This window comes from Manacus candei, unplaced genomic scaffold (assembly GCF_025592945.1).
Source record: "Manacus candei isolate 608988 ecotype Guabito, Panama unplaced genomic scaffold, ASM2559294v1 h1tg000002l, whole genome shotgun sequence".
Taxonomy (NCBI): Eukaryota; Metazoa; Chordata; class Aves; order Passeriformes; family Pipridae; genus Manacus; species Manacus candei.
Genome location: NW_026138050.1, coordinates 15,183,932 through 15,199,473, shown reverse-complemented (window position 1 = coordinate 15,199,473; position 15,542 = coordinate 15,183,932). Strand labels below are relative to the sequence as shown.

Genomic DNA, 15,542 nt, shown 5'->3' with positions numbered 1-15,542 from the left:
GACCACCACTAACCCACATCCCCAGGTGCCATATCCACATGGTTTTTAAATCCCTCCAGGGATGGGGACTCCTGTGCCAGGGTCTGACCACCCTTTCAGAGAAGAAATTTCCCAATATCCAATCTAAACCTCCCCTGGCACACCTTGAGGCTGTTTTCTCTTGTCCTGTCCCTTGTTCCCTGGGAGCAGAGCCAAGACAGAGCTCTTGGACCTCCCCTGGCTCCCCCCTCCTGTCAGGGAGTTGCAGAGAGTGATAAGGTCCCCCCTGAGCCTCCTTTTCTCCAGGCTGAGCCCCCCCAGCTCCCTCAGCTGCTCCTGCTGCTCCAGACCCTTCCCAGCTCTGTTGTCTTCCATGGACACGCTCCAGCCCCCCAAGGTCTTTCTTGTCACAAGGGCACCAGAACTGCCCCCAGTATTGGAGGTGGCTCAGCACTGCCCAGCACAGGGGGAAATGACACAGCTCAGGTTCATTGGGAAATCTCTCTCTGAGCAGATTGAGTGTGCTTTGGCTTTGGTGTCTGTGATAGTAAAAGAAAGAAGAAAGGCAACTCCCAATCCCAGAGTCTTACCCAGGGCCCTCAGGACGTGGCTCTTCTGCGCCACACACCTGTACAGAGCCAGAGTGCCCTGCAAACAGGAGCTGAACATGAAATTGCCATCTGGAGAGAAGGTCAGCCCGGTGATGGCAGTGCGGTGCTGCCTGAAAGGCAGAAAACACGGATAAAGGGAGGAGAAAATCAGAGACAGAGGAAATAGTACTGACATCGAGTGCAACATGAAGAACCCAGAACAAAATAATCAGGGACAGGGCAGGACCCCACCGTGCTCACACCCGCAGCAGCCCAGGACAACCAACATTCCAGCTTATTGGACAACCGAGCAGTGCTCCAGCCTGGATGGAACCTGCTCCCTTCTCCCTTTGGAGCATCCTCTGCTTTCTGCATCAAGGTTTGTAAGGGCTCTCTGCTCAGCTGCCCTCTAGGACAAGCTCTTTCCTACTGTTCTCCCCCAGGAAGTCACAAAGAAACCCCTCATGGCCTTCACAGGTCAGGCTTTCCCCACCCAGAGCCTCGGCACAGCCTCCGCCCAAAACCCACCCAGCTGGGACCTGAGGGTTGTCAAGGTCCATGACCATCCCTGTGGCTCTCCTCCATCACCAGGACACCCAGTTAGACCCAGCATAGTTCCCACTCCAAACACTCACTTGTGCTCCAGCAGGAGATTGGAGGCGGCCAAGCTGAAGGTCCGCACGGTCCCACTGTCAAATCCACAGGCCAGGATCTTCCAGGTGGGGTGGAAAGCCACGGCACACGGCGCTTCCTCTGTGGCTGCAAAGTCATACAGCTGCAGGGAAGAGACACCACAGCTGGATAAAGCTGGAGCTGCAGCTGGACCCAACAACTCCACCATGAGCATGTTGCTGTTCCTGCCTGGATGGATATAAACCCCAGTGAAGTCCTGGGTCTTTGGGCATTTAGATTAAAGCCCTTGGGTATTATGCTTTGTGCTAAAAAGCACTATTCAAAAGATGGAGGAAAAGAAAATAATTTTGTTTTAACAATACCTCAGAACTCCACTTTCAAAGGATTTCTTGCCCATGGTACCCCCCTCATGCTTTAGGGAGGACTTAAGGGCTCTTGAACTGTGGGGTTTTGATAATTAGACCAAACAGAGACAAGGGAGACAATAAACGAGACACCTCCTGACTCTTGTCTCACCTACCTGCTGCATGGAGACCAGGTCCCACACTCGGATGGTGCTGTCCTGAGACACTGTTGCTATCTGCTTCCGAAGGCCGCCCACCGAGAAGCCCAGCACGGCGGCCTTGTGCGAGCGCATGAGGGTGTTGTAGTCCCGGGACTGGATGTCCACGTAGCCCAGGCTCCCAGCAGCTGTGCTGCACAAGACTTTGCGGCTGTCAGGGCTGATGCAGACAGAACTCACCGGAGCCTCGTGCTCTGGGGAAAGACACCGGAGTCAACAAACCCCCTGGGAGAGGAGCGGCAGCAGCTGGAACACAGCTACCAAAGGCAGATTCCTGATTGGTAAAGCAATGATCACAGGAATGAGCAGCCCACAACCTGGAGACTGAACACTTGCAGTTGAGTTCAGTGACAGATTAGTCTCTGCCCTATCTGAAGGGCTCTGGCTCTGCTGTTATGCTGTTTGCTTCAAAAAGTCAAGAACTACTCAACTTCTCCCATAATTTCTCACAGACAGATGAGCCATGGGTTCAAGAGCACAGAAATCAAGATGGAAATCTGCTCTCTCCCAGGAGAACCGGCCTTTCTCCTATGAGTTACAAGAATGAACATCAATAACTGCCACTGAAGACTTCCAAGCCAGTCAGCCCTGAGACAGCACACATAAAACATGTCCTTGTTTGTGAGAACTGCTGCAGGAGCTGTGGCAGTGGAGCCCTGGAATTGCAGCAGCTGTGGAGCTCAGAAGTGCCATTCCCAGCTCTACTCACCTGCCTCCAAGACAACGGCTGAGAAGTCCAGTGGCCACAGCCTCACGTAGCCATCCTCTGATCCCGTGGCACAGAAGGTCAAGGACATACTAATACTGTTTATAGCAATCCCAGGGCCTGAAAACCCAAAAAACAACACCTCCTCATACAGGTGGAACAAGAAAACTCAACCTGAGGGTTGCCCCATCCAAGAGATGAGGCCAGTGCTCCACCCACACCTGCAGCTGCAGTCTCAGGAGGAGCCAGGAATCCCATGCTGACTGGCAGAACAGGCTGAAGGGTCTCAGGCAGCCCTTCTCAGGGCTAAAAACTTCTTTACCATCGTGAAACTCTTGCCAGGCACAGAAAACTCCTACCCCTTGTTAAACCCTGCCATATTTTTGCCTCAAACAGGATCCCGTAGCAAGGGATGTCTCAGATAACTGCCCTGCCATTTCCATGTCCCAAATCCTCTCTGAAGGCAAACACAGATCTACAGAAACTGGGATTTTTTGATTCATAGAATCGTTAAGGTTGGAAAAGCTCGAGGCCAACCATTAACCCAGAACTGCCAAGGCCACCACCAAACTATGTCCTCAAGGGCCAAATCCACAGTTTTGAACACTTGCACTGATGGAATGGGAAGGCTGTTTCAAAGCCTGACTACACTTTCCGTGGAGGAATTTTCCCCAATATCCAATCTAAATTCAGGTATAAGGGCCATTGGTCAGAGCCAGCACTGCTACCAGGAGGACACCAAGGACATTGTTTCATCTGCTCTTGGGCCTCTTCTTGCCCATGAGGCAAGAACTGCAGTTACACACCTCTCAAAGGGCATGTTCTTGATTAATTAGCTCAATTTGATACAGCAAACCATGCACTAAGTTTTAAAACATCAGAGCAATCCCACTTGAAAGTGAATTCTTCCCGCCGTTGAAGTTAATGGAAGAGCTGAAAGCTGGACTAATGTACAGCACCAAAGATTCTCCAAATGCTCTGCAAAGGCTGAATAATGAAAAAATCCCCAAATTCATCTTTTTCGTTCATCTGCTTCGTTCTTTTTCCATCTCTCCGTTAAGCCTCCCATCAGCAAATGAAGACCTTGTTTCATGTTTCTAAAAGTGGTGTTTCTCTGAAAGTGCAATCAGCATTTAAAATGCTAAAATCTTTCTTAAAACGATACTTTGCTGCACTAAGGAAGATTATTTGCAGTCCTTAAGAGGCAAATAGAGATGATCTAATCAACCCAAAATAACCGGTGGCAGTAGGTAAAGAGCTGGTTGGTTTGACCAGGGATGTGTTTGAGCTCATTTCTGACCCTGGTGGTGGTTGAGGTGCCCCCTGGCTGGTCCCCCCTCCCTCCCTGCAGGTGCTCCCACCTGAGCTGCTCCCTGCCTGCTCCTGCCCGTGTTCCCGGGGCTGTGCCGGCAGCAGCCGCCGCGCGCTCCGCACAGACATGTTCTTGTAATCCACCTCCAGCACGTGGCCGCTCTTGCTGCAGACAAAGCTGTAAAAAAAGCAGGAGGGAGACCTGCTTTCAGTGAAAAACCAGCTTGGCTTACCTGTGGAAAGCAATGCTGGTTCACAGTAATATAACAGGTCAGCTAGGTGTCCAAGTGTTCCATGTGCTGCACCACACATCTCCAACCAAGTCAGAGCTTCCTATTTGATTTCCTGACCCTCTGGAACAGAGATCAGCAAGAAAGCCAAAAAGCTTGGCACAGACTCCAGAAAGGAGCCTCTCTATGCTACAGGCTGGCTGAGCTGACAGCTCTGCCTTGATGGGACCATATGTGGTGGTAACAAAGGCCTGGCTCTGATGATTAAAATAAAACAACAACAAAGTGTGTGTCTGGCTGTATGCAAGAAGATGTGTTCCACGTTCCTCCTGCTGCCACAGAAAGCTTCAGGTGAGAAGAAAATCACTAAATATGGCAAAACATCACTACAGCGAGAGGAAAGAGCCATTTCTGGGGCTGTTCTGAAGCAGCCAAATCTCTTTTGGGAAGTGATGTGTGCTGAGGAGGGGAGAGGCTCTCCCAGCTCCAGGAGGCACCTGTGTTTCACAGGGAGAACCCAAGCAAAATTCTGTGGTGGTGCACAGGAGGGGAAGGAGGATGCTGAGCAGGGAGAGGCACAGAGCTCCCTCCCAGCAGGTTCCCCGAGGATGGTGCTGGTGACGGCCCCTTACAGCGCACGGTCCTCCTGCTCCTGCTCAGCCACGGGCCCCTCCTCGAAGGCCAGGTCGGTGAAGTCCAGGGAATGGTACTCGCCCAGGTTGACGGGACACGAGTGCAGGGCCCCGCTCCGCACTCGCCACAGCCGGATGTTGTCCCGGCCACACGACACCATCCTGTCCCAGGAGACACGGTGTGAGGAGCAGGGCAGGACTCCCCGAGCCCCTGGTGTCCCAAGCTCAGTGTCCCAAGGGCCACCTGACAGACCAAGAACAGGAATAGCAACCAGATGGCTGCAGCACCGCAGTTCCCCCTGCAGCCATGCCAGAATCATGGAATGGTTTGGGTTGGAAGGGACCTTAGAGACCACCTAGTTGCCCATCCAGTCTATAGGCAGGGACACCTTCCACTAGCCCAGGTTGCTCCAAGCCCCGTCCAACCTGGCCTTGGACACTTCCAGGGATGGGGCAGCCACAGCTTCTCTGGGCAACCTGTGCCAGGGCCTCCCCACCCTCACCCTCCCCAATATCTAAGAATCAATGTTTCTGATTTATTTTCTTTGCATGTACCTGGTCTCATCAAAGAAAGCAATCTTCAAGGCCTGGATGTCCATATCTGTGTGTGCTTTGGCCAGCACAGCCACCCCTCCACCACGGGTTACTTGAGCAGTGTTCCACACCACCACCAACTGAAACACAAAAACACGATGGAAGAGCTGCTCAAAACCTTGGCAGCAGAAGAGCTTTTCATCCAGCAGCTGCTCCAGAGCTGGGCACAAAGTATTGATAACAGAGCTGGAGCAGGGGAAATAAAACCTCTCACCCAGAGGGTTTAGGACAGTTCAACAGCTTTGCAAAGCTTCACAGCAATATCCTTGTCTACAATCCATAATTACAGGGTCTAAATCCCAGGGCTGCCTGGCAACAGGACTCAGACTTGGAAAGCAAACCTACAGAGGAGTGAGAACTCTGCCTGCTGGGATATAGGAGCTGTATCAGGGCTGAGGGAGTGGGAGGTAGCACGTGACCACTGCTCTGGTTGTCCCAGCCTCTGCTCCAATGCAGGTCTGTGTGCCCTCAGTGCCTGTCACCAGGGGCAAGAGTCAAACCCTCTCCCCAAAGGAAAGGGGCAAATGGCTGAAGAAATGCAGGTGGATGCTCTGCATTCCAGAACAGCATTAAAACCAAACCCAGGATCACCTCAGAGGCTGAGATGGGCAGAGGCATCACCGTGGGAGAGGTGCTCCCTGTTCTCCCACCCTGCTTTCACCCCATTGATCTCCTCTCCCCAGCTGCAGCTCACCAGCTCCCACCCAGATCAGAGAACGCTGCCACATGCTGAGAAAAACATGGAGCACTGTGTGTTTTTTCCTGCAATTAGCAATGGCACAGCTAATTGCTGGTGGTTGTCAGTAAGGGATCAGTGGATGAAAACACTTCCACTGACAAAACAAACACCCAGTCCCACAAAACAAGTTTATTTTTGACCGCTCCATGTGGGATCTGCGTCATCCCCCAGCTACATTGGTGGGTGGCAGCTCCAGCACCCGGCATCCCTTCCCGCGGAGATGCTCGGTGCTGAAAGATTAAACCTCACATCTTACCCTAAATGCTATTAAAATAAAGGGGTTTTGGCCTCCAGTCAGTGCTGAACCTCCCATTACAATGCTCGCAAGGCTTCCAGCTTGGAATGCCACCCTAACATGTGTCCCTCAGAAGGGCTGCAGAGGTGGGAATGTGGCACATGAGCCTGCGGTGATCCCTGCAGAGTACGGGCACAGTCACATCACCCTGCTTGGGCTCCTGGCTGAGAACACATCAGGAGCACAACAGCCTCCAAAGCACAGTCCCAGCAGGTCTCTCCAGCTGCTTCTGAAAGGACTTGTTCGCTTGCAGCTGAGGAATGTGCATGCAAACACCCACCAAGCATCAGGCAGATGGAAAGTATTTTCTAGGCAGCTAACGAGAAAGGGATCTCCCTCAAGAACATGTCTAGGAAAGCCCAGAGCAGAGGTTTGTCTGCAAAATAACTACACTATCTGTGAGAACAGCCATCTCAGGGAACCCTCCCAACCCAAGTCTCAGGTCTCACCGTTTTGCCATGGCCGTCCCTCCCAACTCCACACAGAACGGCTCCGCTGCGGGAAAAGCTGCAACAAGAGGAACCTTGTGAAACACAGCTCCTTGCACCCTGATTGTACTCCAGTGGGGGATAAAAGGAGACAGCAAGACCCGAGGGATAAGCTCAGGAGGGAGCTGCCAGCATATCCAGGCCAGCTGCCAGCTGGTCTAGGTGACAAACACAGGCAGCTCTAATTCATCCCTGCACGTGAGAATAGCACGGAAAAACTGCCATACTGCAACACTTCACCTGCCTGAACACACACCTGCACCCAGCTGAAACCCACCTGAGGGACCAGAGGGAGTGCACATGGGTTTTGAACACAGCCAGGCAGGTGCCTGTGCGGAAGTCCCAGAGGCGCCCCACGCCCCAGGGCCCGGCCTGCGCCGAGGCCAGCAAGGTGCTGCTCCCGTTGAAGGCCAGCGCTGACACCTGTGGGAAACACCATGTGAGAGGATACCGGGGGACACCTGGGGTGCAAGGACAGCGCTGCCATCAGGCTTTGGAAGGTTACACTCACCTTATCTGTGTGGCCAAGGAAGAACCTCTGCTCGCCGGTGCGGAGCTGCAGGGCGACGATGACGGCGTGGCAGGGATACACCACCGCGGCGTTGTTCTGCGTCCACAGCGCCTGCAGCACCGAGACAGGAGGCACAGGGCTCCACAAGTGCCCCAGCTCCTAGGCAGGGGTTTCTTTCCCATCCCTGGAATTGTTCAAGGCCAGGTTGGATGGGGCTTGGAGCATATCTGATCTAGTGGAAGGTGTCCCTGCCCATGGCCGGGGGTTGGAACTGAATGAGTTTTAAGATCCTTTCCCTACTATGTGAACATGAGATCCAAGGAAAATGACATTGTTGGCAGAGCCTTGAACTGACTGAACCAAAACAACCTTTTTTTTACCCTAACACAGACCGCAAGCAAGGCCCAGTGCCCCAAAGAAACAAGCCAAAACACAGCCCTTCCTTCCGAGCCTCCAACAAAGCACAGGAGTTTTAATGTGTTAAAAAGAAGCCATGAAATTTAGTGAAGAGAGAATGGAGCACAAGTCTGATACGAAGCAGCTGAGGGAGCTGGGGGGACTCAGCCTGGAGAAAAGGAGGCTCAGGGGGGACCTTCTCACTCTCTCCAACTCCCTGGCAGGAGGACGGAGACAAGTAGGGGTCGGGCTCTGCTCCCAGGGAACAAGTGACAGGGTGAGAGCAAATGGCCTCCAGCTGTGCCAGAGGAGATTTAAATGGATATAGGGAAATTTCTTCCCTGAGAGCGTTGTCCAGCCCTGGCACAGCTGCCCAAGGCAGTGGTAGGGTCACCATCCCTGGAGGGACTTAGAAGATGTGTGGATGTGGCACTTGGGGACATGGGTTAGTGGTGGCCTTGGCAGTGCTGGGGGAACAGTTGGATTTGATGATCTTGGAGGGCTTTTCCATCCTATGATTCTGTCTAAAAGGCCCCATAATTTCTAATTCACCATCATAGCAGCAGAACACTCGTGCACAAACATACACTTGTCCCCATCTGCTTTGGGATCCTTTCCCACATCCAGCAATGCCACACTCAGCTGTATTTCACACCTCCTAAAAATCAATACCCCAGTCACATGATGACAGATCCACTCCCCAAACCATCTCAGCTACTGACCCATTTGGTGCTGCAGCCTCCAAAGCCAATAATCGTTCTCAGCTTCAGGATGGGATCCGGTAAGAGCCTCTGGAAAAAAACCCAGCACCATCATGCTCAGAGCTGTGCTGACATCCTCCACCCACAGGGCACCCCTGCCCCCAGTGCTCATCTGTCTTGGAACAACACAGAGGCAGCTTTGGGTCTCTCCTGTCAGAGGGGACAACTTCAAAGTATTTCAAGTCCAGCCTGGCAGGCAGGAGGAGCTGGGGTTTCCTGGTGTTAAGCAGCTCTTCCTCCCAGCCCCAAGCTGGGGGATACAGCCAGCCCTTCCCGTGGGCAGGGACACCTTCCACTCATCAGGTTGTTCCAATCTCCAACCAACCTGGTCTTGAACACTTCCAGGGCTGTTCTCTTATCCTGCAGGCTGAAACTTCCTGCTAGGACAGCACACCTGGGCCAGAGCCCTTTCTGTGCACACTCCAGGCAGATGTAAACATGCTATTGGCTTAAGGTCAGTGTGTTTGAACACAGGGTTCCTCTTTCAAGGCAAGTAAGGTACTAACAGAAAAGAGAACTGCTAGCCAGAAAAAATAACACCTTTTGAACCCTGGAGCTCCAGCCTGAACTTAGTGTTTCCTTTCTCACTTCTGGGCTCACAAGAATCAGAAACAAGCCCTGCAAAGTCACCTTGAGCTCCTCAGTGCTTCACCCACCTCCTCTGAGCCGGCGGGGACAGCTCGGGTGGTCCGTCCACCCCTCTGATGAGCGTAGATGTGGATGGCTGATGGTGGCTGCCCAGTGTCCCCCACGCTGTGCAGTCTCTGGTTCTCCTCTGGCACCAGGTGCCCAGCAGGCACAGCTCTCGGGGCTGTCAGGTGAACCTCAGGGATGCCTTTTGTGATTACAGGAGACCGGCGTGGCACCTGAGAATGAGGAAAGCCTCAGACAGAGCTCAATCCTCCTCCTGGCACCCTCCACCCGATGCTGGGCCAGAGACAGAGAGACCTCCCTTTCCTGATGGCTCTTCATGGTGATACAAACAAGGATGAAACAACCTGGAGGGAGGGCAGCCCTGTGTGCACCTGGCTTGGCCAGGTGTGTTAAACAGCTGCTCTGCCTACGCTCCCAGTGTTGTCCATGCACTGTTCATCTCCTCCAGATAGAAAATCAGAGCCCCAGAAAACACTCAGCCCTCAACAGGAAGAGCTGCCCTCTCTCCACTGAGCAGAGGAGGTCTAAAGCACCCAGTCAGCCAGCTCAGCCCATCCCAGTTCATCCCAGGTCATAGAATCACAGAGTATCCTGAGTGGGAAGGGACCCACAAGGAGCATCAAGTCCATCCTGCACAGAATGCCCCAAGAACCCCACCCTGTCCCTGACAGTGTTGTCCAAACCCTCCTGGAGCTCTGACAGCCTTGGGGCTGTGCCCACTGCCCTGGGGAGCCTGTTCAGTGCCCAACCACCCTCTGGGGGAAGAACCTTTTCCTGAGATCCAACCTAAACCTGCCCTGACACAGCTCCAGCCATTCCCTTGGGTCCTGTCACTGCTCACAGGGAGAAGAGATCAGAGCTGCCCTTCCACTGCCCCTTGCGAGGAAGCTGCAGACCCTGATGAGGTCTGTGCTCCATCTCCTCTTCTCCAGGCTGAACAAACCAAGTGCCCTCAGCTGCTCCTCATATGGCTCCATTCCCCTCTAGACCCTTCACCATCTTCATGGCCATTCTTTGGACACTTTCTAATAAAGAGAAGTTGTGCTCCTCATTTTCTCCCTCTCCACAGCACGAGGATGGTTTCCCCCAGTCCCTCTCCAAACTCCCATCACCACACTGGTAAGCCAGTCTGGACACCAGCTCCCATATCAGCACCACCCGGAAGGGGGAAATCAGGAAGAGGACAGCTGCCTGCAGTCCCAGCAATCCCAACTCCATGCACTGCTCTGCTCCCCGAGGGCACCCATCACAGTCCTTAGTCTCCAGACCTCACCTCCTATTAATAATTTGAAGACAGAACTATCTGTGGCCACCAGACCATGCCAGATCAGCTGCCAACAACAACAAGCAGCTTCTACGTCTTAAAGACACAGATGAGGGGGAAGACTCCATGGCAAGCAGAAAGGAAGGAGCTGCTGCCTCCTCCGTGGTGCACTCACAGCTTTGGGACTGGTGATGTGGTGGCTGAGGGACAGGCGGTCACACACGGCCCTGGTGAGCGTCACCGGCGGGGGCTGGCGGACAGGCTCCTCCGAGGCTCCGTCACCTGGGGGACACGAGGAGCAGGGAGGGCTCTAAAGAGAACCCAGGGCACCCAGCTGGGGTGGCACAGCCCTGGCTGCTGCCCCCAGCACTCCCACCTGCTGCAGGACTGGGACAGCTCCTCTGGATGGAGTTGTACGGCAGCTTCAGCCCCTCGGATGGGAACCTGAGCAGCATCAGAGGAAGGCACTGTGTGATTAGGACTGTAACTGTATTGGCACCTGGGAGTATCACTTGGTAACTCAGGCCTGGCACAAAGACCTCTTCAGTCTCCTATAAGATTTCCCCTTTTATCCCATCCTCCTCCAAACACAGGGATACCAAAGGCAGATGGTACTAAAGGACAGAAGTGTTAACAACATCTAAATGCTGGAGCTGAGGGGACCAAAATGCCCACTTGGGCCCCAGGTTCACCTGGATCTGTCACTCCTTAAGTGGCATTACCCATCCTGCCTTCCCCCAGGGAGTGGGAAGATCTGGGAGCTGTGGTGGGACGAGGAGCAGCCATACCTGATGTAGTCATAGAGGTCATGCCACTTCTCTCCCTTGGGCACAGGGAATGCCATTTCCCTTGGCATGGGAGCGATCCCACGGCAGGCCAGGTCAGTGTGCCGGGCCTTGGAGAAGGTCACACCTGGCAGCACAGGGACAGACAGACACTGAGTTCTCCAGGCCTGTGGAGCTGGCTGAAATCACATTCCCTGTGGGACATGGGCACAAACCCCTTCCCTCTTTGAGGACAACTGAGAAACAAGGATCCCAAGCCTGAGGAACAAACTAACACACCTTTGCACAGGTGGATTCCTGAAACTCTAAACCTCCAAAGAGCCCAGAGCACAAATACTTGGATTCAAGGTATAAACCCTCAGGCCCAAGATTCACTTAGTTTCTGTTCATTGATTCAGCAGTTTAACATGATTTGTGTTAAGACTCATTTCCCATTTTCTTGTCTTCTTTTCTTCATGTATTTGTAAATACAGGAAATTCTTCAAGATATAACAAGTTTCAGGAATCTCAAAGCAGCCTCTGTAACTTCCTTCCCACTGATGCTTTCCATCAGGCCAGGCAGTTCAGGCAGAATTCCAGCACAAAAAAAGAAAGGCAGAAACAAAGGGTTTGACCAAAGTATCTCTGTCACACTGAGCAAGTGGAAAAAAAAAAGCAGGTTGGAAGATTTCTGACACAAAAAAAAAGCACAGGCTCTTCCAGCACATAAAAGCACAGGTCTTGGAGAAGCAAGGTGTGGTGACACCTTTCTTTCTTTCTTTCCCCCTGAAAAAAATTCTAATCTTGGAAAGATATTTAACTTTGCTCTTTTTGTTCACTTCACAGCTGGAAAACGAGAGAATACTTTCCTCCAGAGGTTGAGAGACTGTATTCCATTCCAGATTGCCTTCCAGTGCATAAAAGGGCTTCAGGAGAGCTGGAGAGGGACTTTGGACAAGGTCAGAGTGGCAAGACAAGAGGGAATGGCTTCCCACTGCCAGAGGGATGGGATATTGGGAAGAAATTCTTCCCTGTGAGAGTGGTGAGGCCCTGGCACAGGTTGCCCAGAGAAGCTGTGGCTGCCCCATCCCTGGAAGTGTCCAAGGCCAGGTTGGATGGGGCTTGGAGAAACCTGGGCTAGTGGAAGGTGCCCCTGCCCACATGGAAACTTAACATCATAGTAAGTATTTTGCCCTTCCTGCCCATATCATAGAGCAACAGCAGCCCAGTGCTCTGCCAGGGCTGCAACCTCAGCTTTGAACCCCCAAGGATTTTCCCCCAGGCCGGGCTGGAGTCACAGGAGAAACCTGAGGCCACGGCGAGGTCTTGGCTCCTCACCTGGGTCGAACACCAAGTCGCTGGTGCAGAGGTTCTTCACAAGCAGGTTGGAGCAGAGCTTGACAGCCCTGAGGTGGCTGTACCGGCGGTTCAGGTACAGGGAGAGGATGGAGGGCAGGTCCAGCACCAGGCACGTCCAGCGCACATCGGCAGGGGCTGCTCCAGAGGCACCTGGGGAGGAGAGGGGCACGTGGGAATAGGGATGGGGTGAAAAGGCACCACAGATGTGGATGCTGGACCTTGCAGGATGGGAGACACGAGATTCACACAGTTCAGTAAACTATTTACCGGGCAAGATTCCCACCAGGCAAGATTCCCACCAGGCCTGTGCCCAGTGGGAGATGGGAAAAAATGCCTCATAGCTTAGGGGTGGGGAAGGACAGGGAGCTCCACCATCCCCATAGGCTCATGCCTGGCCTGACACTGCACCCCATTCCTTGGGAGAACAAGGATGGCTGACAGCCCTACCAGGAGCTACAGTTCCAAGCTTCTGCATGTGGAAGAGCTCCTGCTCAGACCCACAACTCTTACAGAATCCTGGAATGGTTTGGGTTGGGAGGGAGTTTTGAAGACCATCTTGTTCCAATCCCTTGCCACAGGCAGAGACACCTTCCACTAGACCAGGTTGGATTTCCAAGCCCCGTCTAACCTGACCTTGAACAATTCCAGGGATTGGGCAGCTACAGCTTCTCTTCACCCTCCCTAAAGGAATCAAGCCAACTTCTGAACTTGATTTATTTTCTAACAATTTATTTTGGTGGTGACGTGCCAGCCCAGCCCCGACCACACAGCTCCTCACCACGCCGGGACACAGAGTCACCCGCTGAGTCCTTGGCTGCTCCACAGACAAAGGGGAACTGCAGCCAGGTGGCTGTGGATTTGAACTCCTTGAAGAGGCTGGAGAAGGAGATACGAACCACCTGGTTTTCCTGGGAAGAGACACCAACACACAGAGCTTTAGTCACCCTGGTGGCTTTGGCAGGGAAGTGCTGCAGAGGACAAGGCTGTGCCTCCTGTCCCCTCAGTGTCCCCTGTCCCCAGCAGAGATAATGTGAGGACGGAAATCAACTCCAGCCCGGGGAAACCCACCAGCAGCAACAAAGATCAGCCAAGGTCTTCATCCCCCAAGACCACCAGTGCCACCCCCAGTCCTTCAATCAGTCACAGTGCTAACGAGGGTGGTTTAATGAGCCCACCCAGTGTCGCGTACCTCGGTGGTGACATCCAGGTGAACGAGGAAGTGCTTGTGGGGCAGGGGCCTGAAGAGCAGGTAGAGGTAGCGCCCCGTGAGCCCCAGTGACTGTGTCCCAGCCCGGGGCAGCTGCAGGTAACTGCTGGCAGGGTTGGAGCCCCGGATCCGGTAGATTGTTCCCTTCAGCCTCGTGTCCTTGTGAAACCAAGGAAAGCAGTGATGAAGGGTCAGCGCTGCCCACCCTTGGCTGGTGCCCCCACCCCGCGGTGCCCCTGTTACCGTGAGGGCAGCCACATCCCCCTCCTTGGCAGAACGCTTCCACTCCTCCACACGGAAGTGCTTGAAGATGTTCAGGTAGGGACGCTGCCAGGCTGCTGGTACCGGCACCGGGATCAGTGGGGGGACAGAATCCACATCTGGACACCCCCTGTTACCCCGTGTACCTGGAACCCGATGTCCCAAGGTTCCCTGCCCTGGTGGCACCCCATTATCAGGGTGTCCTGAGCCACCTCAGTCCCTGGTACCTCCATGCCCCTCCATGCCCCGTGTCAGCGCCAATGACACTTCCATCACCTTTGCATCTGTGACCCCCACACCCCAGTGCCATCTCTGTGCCCCAAGCATGGTGATGGACCCATTAACCCCATGCTCCAAGCACTCCCACTCCAGTGACACCCCCAGTATCTCCGTGCCCCAAGCCCCCCCATGCTGAGCCCCCCAGCCCCAGTGGCACCTGCACTATCTCCGTGTCCAGAGCCCCCCATGCCCTGAGCCCCTCAGGCCCAGTGACACTCCAGTATCTCTGTGTCCAGAGCCCCCCAGACCCCACGTTGCCCCTGCACCTGGTGACATCCCCATTACCCCCGTACTCTGAGTCCTCCATGCCCAGTGACAGTGCCCTGACTCCCCCAGCCCCAGTAATGACCCCATTACCTCAATGCTCCGAGAGCCCCCCCGGCCCCAGAGTCCCCCCCCCAGCACCAGTGACGCCCCGGGTACCCCCGTGCTCCAGACCCTCACTGTCCTCAGAGCCCACCTCCCCCTCCGGTGACACTCCTGTTACCCCTGTGCTCTGAATCCCCCGGAGACCCCCCAGCCCCCCCGGTGCATCCTGCACACCCCCATCCCCAGTGACGCCTCCGGTCCCCTCATGTTCCCCCATGGCCGATGACGCCGCCGGTGCCCCTGTGCCCCCCGTCCCCTGTGACACCCTCTTACCCCCGTGTTCCCCAGGCACAGTGACTCCCTGGTCCCCCAGTGACTCCCCATCCCCGATGACACCCCCATAACCCCTCATGTCCCCCCATCCCCGGTGACACCCCGTTCCCCCCATGTCCCCCATCCCCGATGACACCCCGTTCCCCCCATGTCCCCCCATCCCCGGTGGCACCTCCACAACCCCCCATGTCCCCCCATCCCCGGTGACACCCCCATAACCCCCCATGCCCCCCCATCCCCGGTGACACCCCGTTCTCCCCATGTCCCCCATCCCCGGTGACACCCCCATAACCCCCCATGTCCCCCCATCCCCGGTGACACCCCCATAACCCCCCCATGCCCCCCATCCCCGCTGACACCCCCATAACCCCCCATGTCCCCCATCCCCGGTGACACCCCGTTCCCCCCATGCCCCCCATCCCCGGTGACACCCCCATAACCCCCATGTCCCCCATCCCCGGTGACACCCCGTTCCCCCCATGCCCCCCATCCCCGGTGACACCCCCATAACCCCCCCGGTGACACCCCGTTCCCCCCATGCCCCCCTGCCCTCTCCCCCAAACCTGCCGCCATGGCGCGCGCCGCCGGCTCAACCGTCCCGCGCGGCCGCAGCCAATCGGCGGCGCGTTACGACCCGTCACGTGACCCGGGACCCGCCCCCCCCGCCCCGCCCCCTCCCGCCCCT

General features: G+C 54.9%; 1 protein-coding gene across 2 annotated transcripts in view; it reads right to left on the bottom strand.

The window, feature by feature from the left end:
* Positions 1 to 15,461, bottom strand: part of LOC127467631 (mitochondrial Rho GTPase 2) — a 46,066-nt gene extending 30,605 nt beyond the window's left edge. For both annotated transcript variants that reach the window (XM_051779843.1, XM_051779781.1), the window contains exons 1-20: positions 15,421 to 15,461; positions 13,919 to 14,082; positions 13,658 to 13,834; positions 13,247 to 13,376; positions 12,448 to 12,618; positions 11,134 to 11,257; positions 10,722 to 10,789; positions 10,521 to 10,627; positions 9,084 to 9,293; positions 8,389 to 8,457; positions 7,271 to 7,381; positions 7,037 to 7,182; positions 6,721 to 6,778; positions 5,199 to 5,317; positions 4,644 to 4,805; positions 3,832 to 3,959; positions 2,474 to 2,590; positions 1,723 to 1,958; positions 1,205 to 1,344; positions 570 to 700 (exon numbers count right to left, since the gene is read on the bottom strand). In XM_051779843.1, coding sequence (XP_051635803.1) covers positions 570 to 700; positions 1,205 to 1,344; positions 1,723 to 1,958; positions 2,474 to 2,590; positions 3,832 to 3,959; positions 4,644 to 4,805; positions 5,199 to 5,317; positions 6,721 to 6,778; positions 7,037 to 7,182; positions 7,271 to 7,381; positions 8,389 to 8,457; positions 9,084 to 9,293; positions 10,521 to 10,627; positions 10,722 to 10,789; positions 11,134 to 11,257; positions 12,448 to 12,618; positions 13,247 to 13,376; positions 13,658 to 13,834; positions 13,919 to 14,082; positions 15,421 to 15,430 — 2,578 coding nt within the window. In that variant the 5' untranslated portion in view covers positions 15,431 to 15,461. The remainder of the gene's footprint in view (positions 1 to 569; positions 701 to 1,204; positions 1,345 to 1,722; positions 1,959 to 2,473; positions 2,591 to 3,831; positions 3,960 to 4,643; positions 4,806 to 5,198; positions 5,318 to 6,720; positions 6,779 to 7,036; positions 7,183 to 7,270; positions 7,382 to 8,388; positions 8,458 to 9,083; positions 9,294 to 10,520; positions 10,628 to 10,721; positions 10,790 to 11,133; positions 11,258 to 12,447; positions 12,619 to 13,246; positions 13,377 to 13,657; positions 13,835 to 13,918; positions 14,083 to 15,420) is intronic.
* Between the last annotated feature and the right edge of the window lie 81 nt (positions 15,462 to 15,542).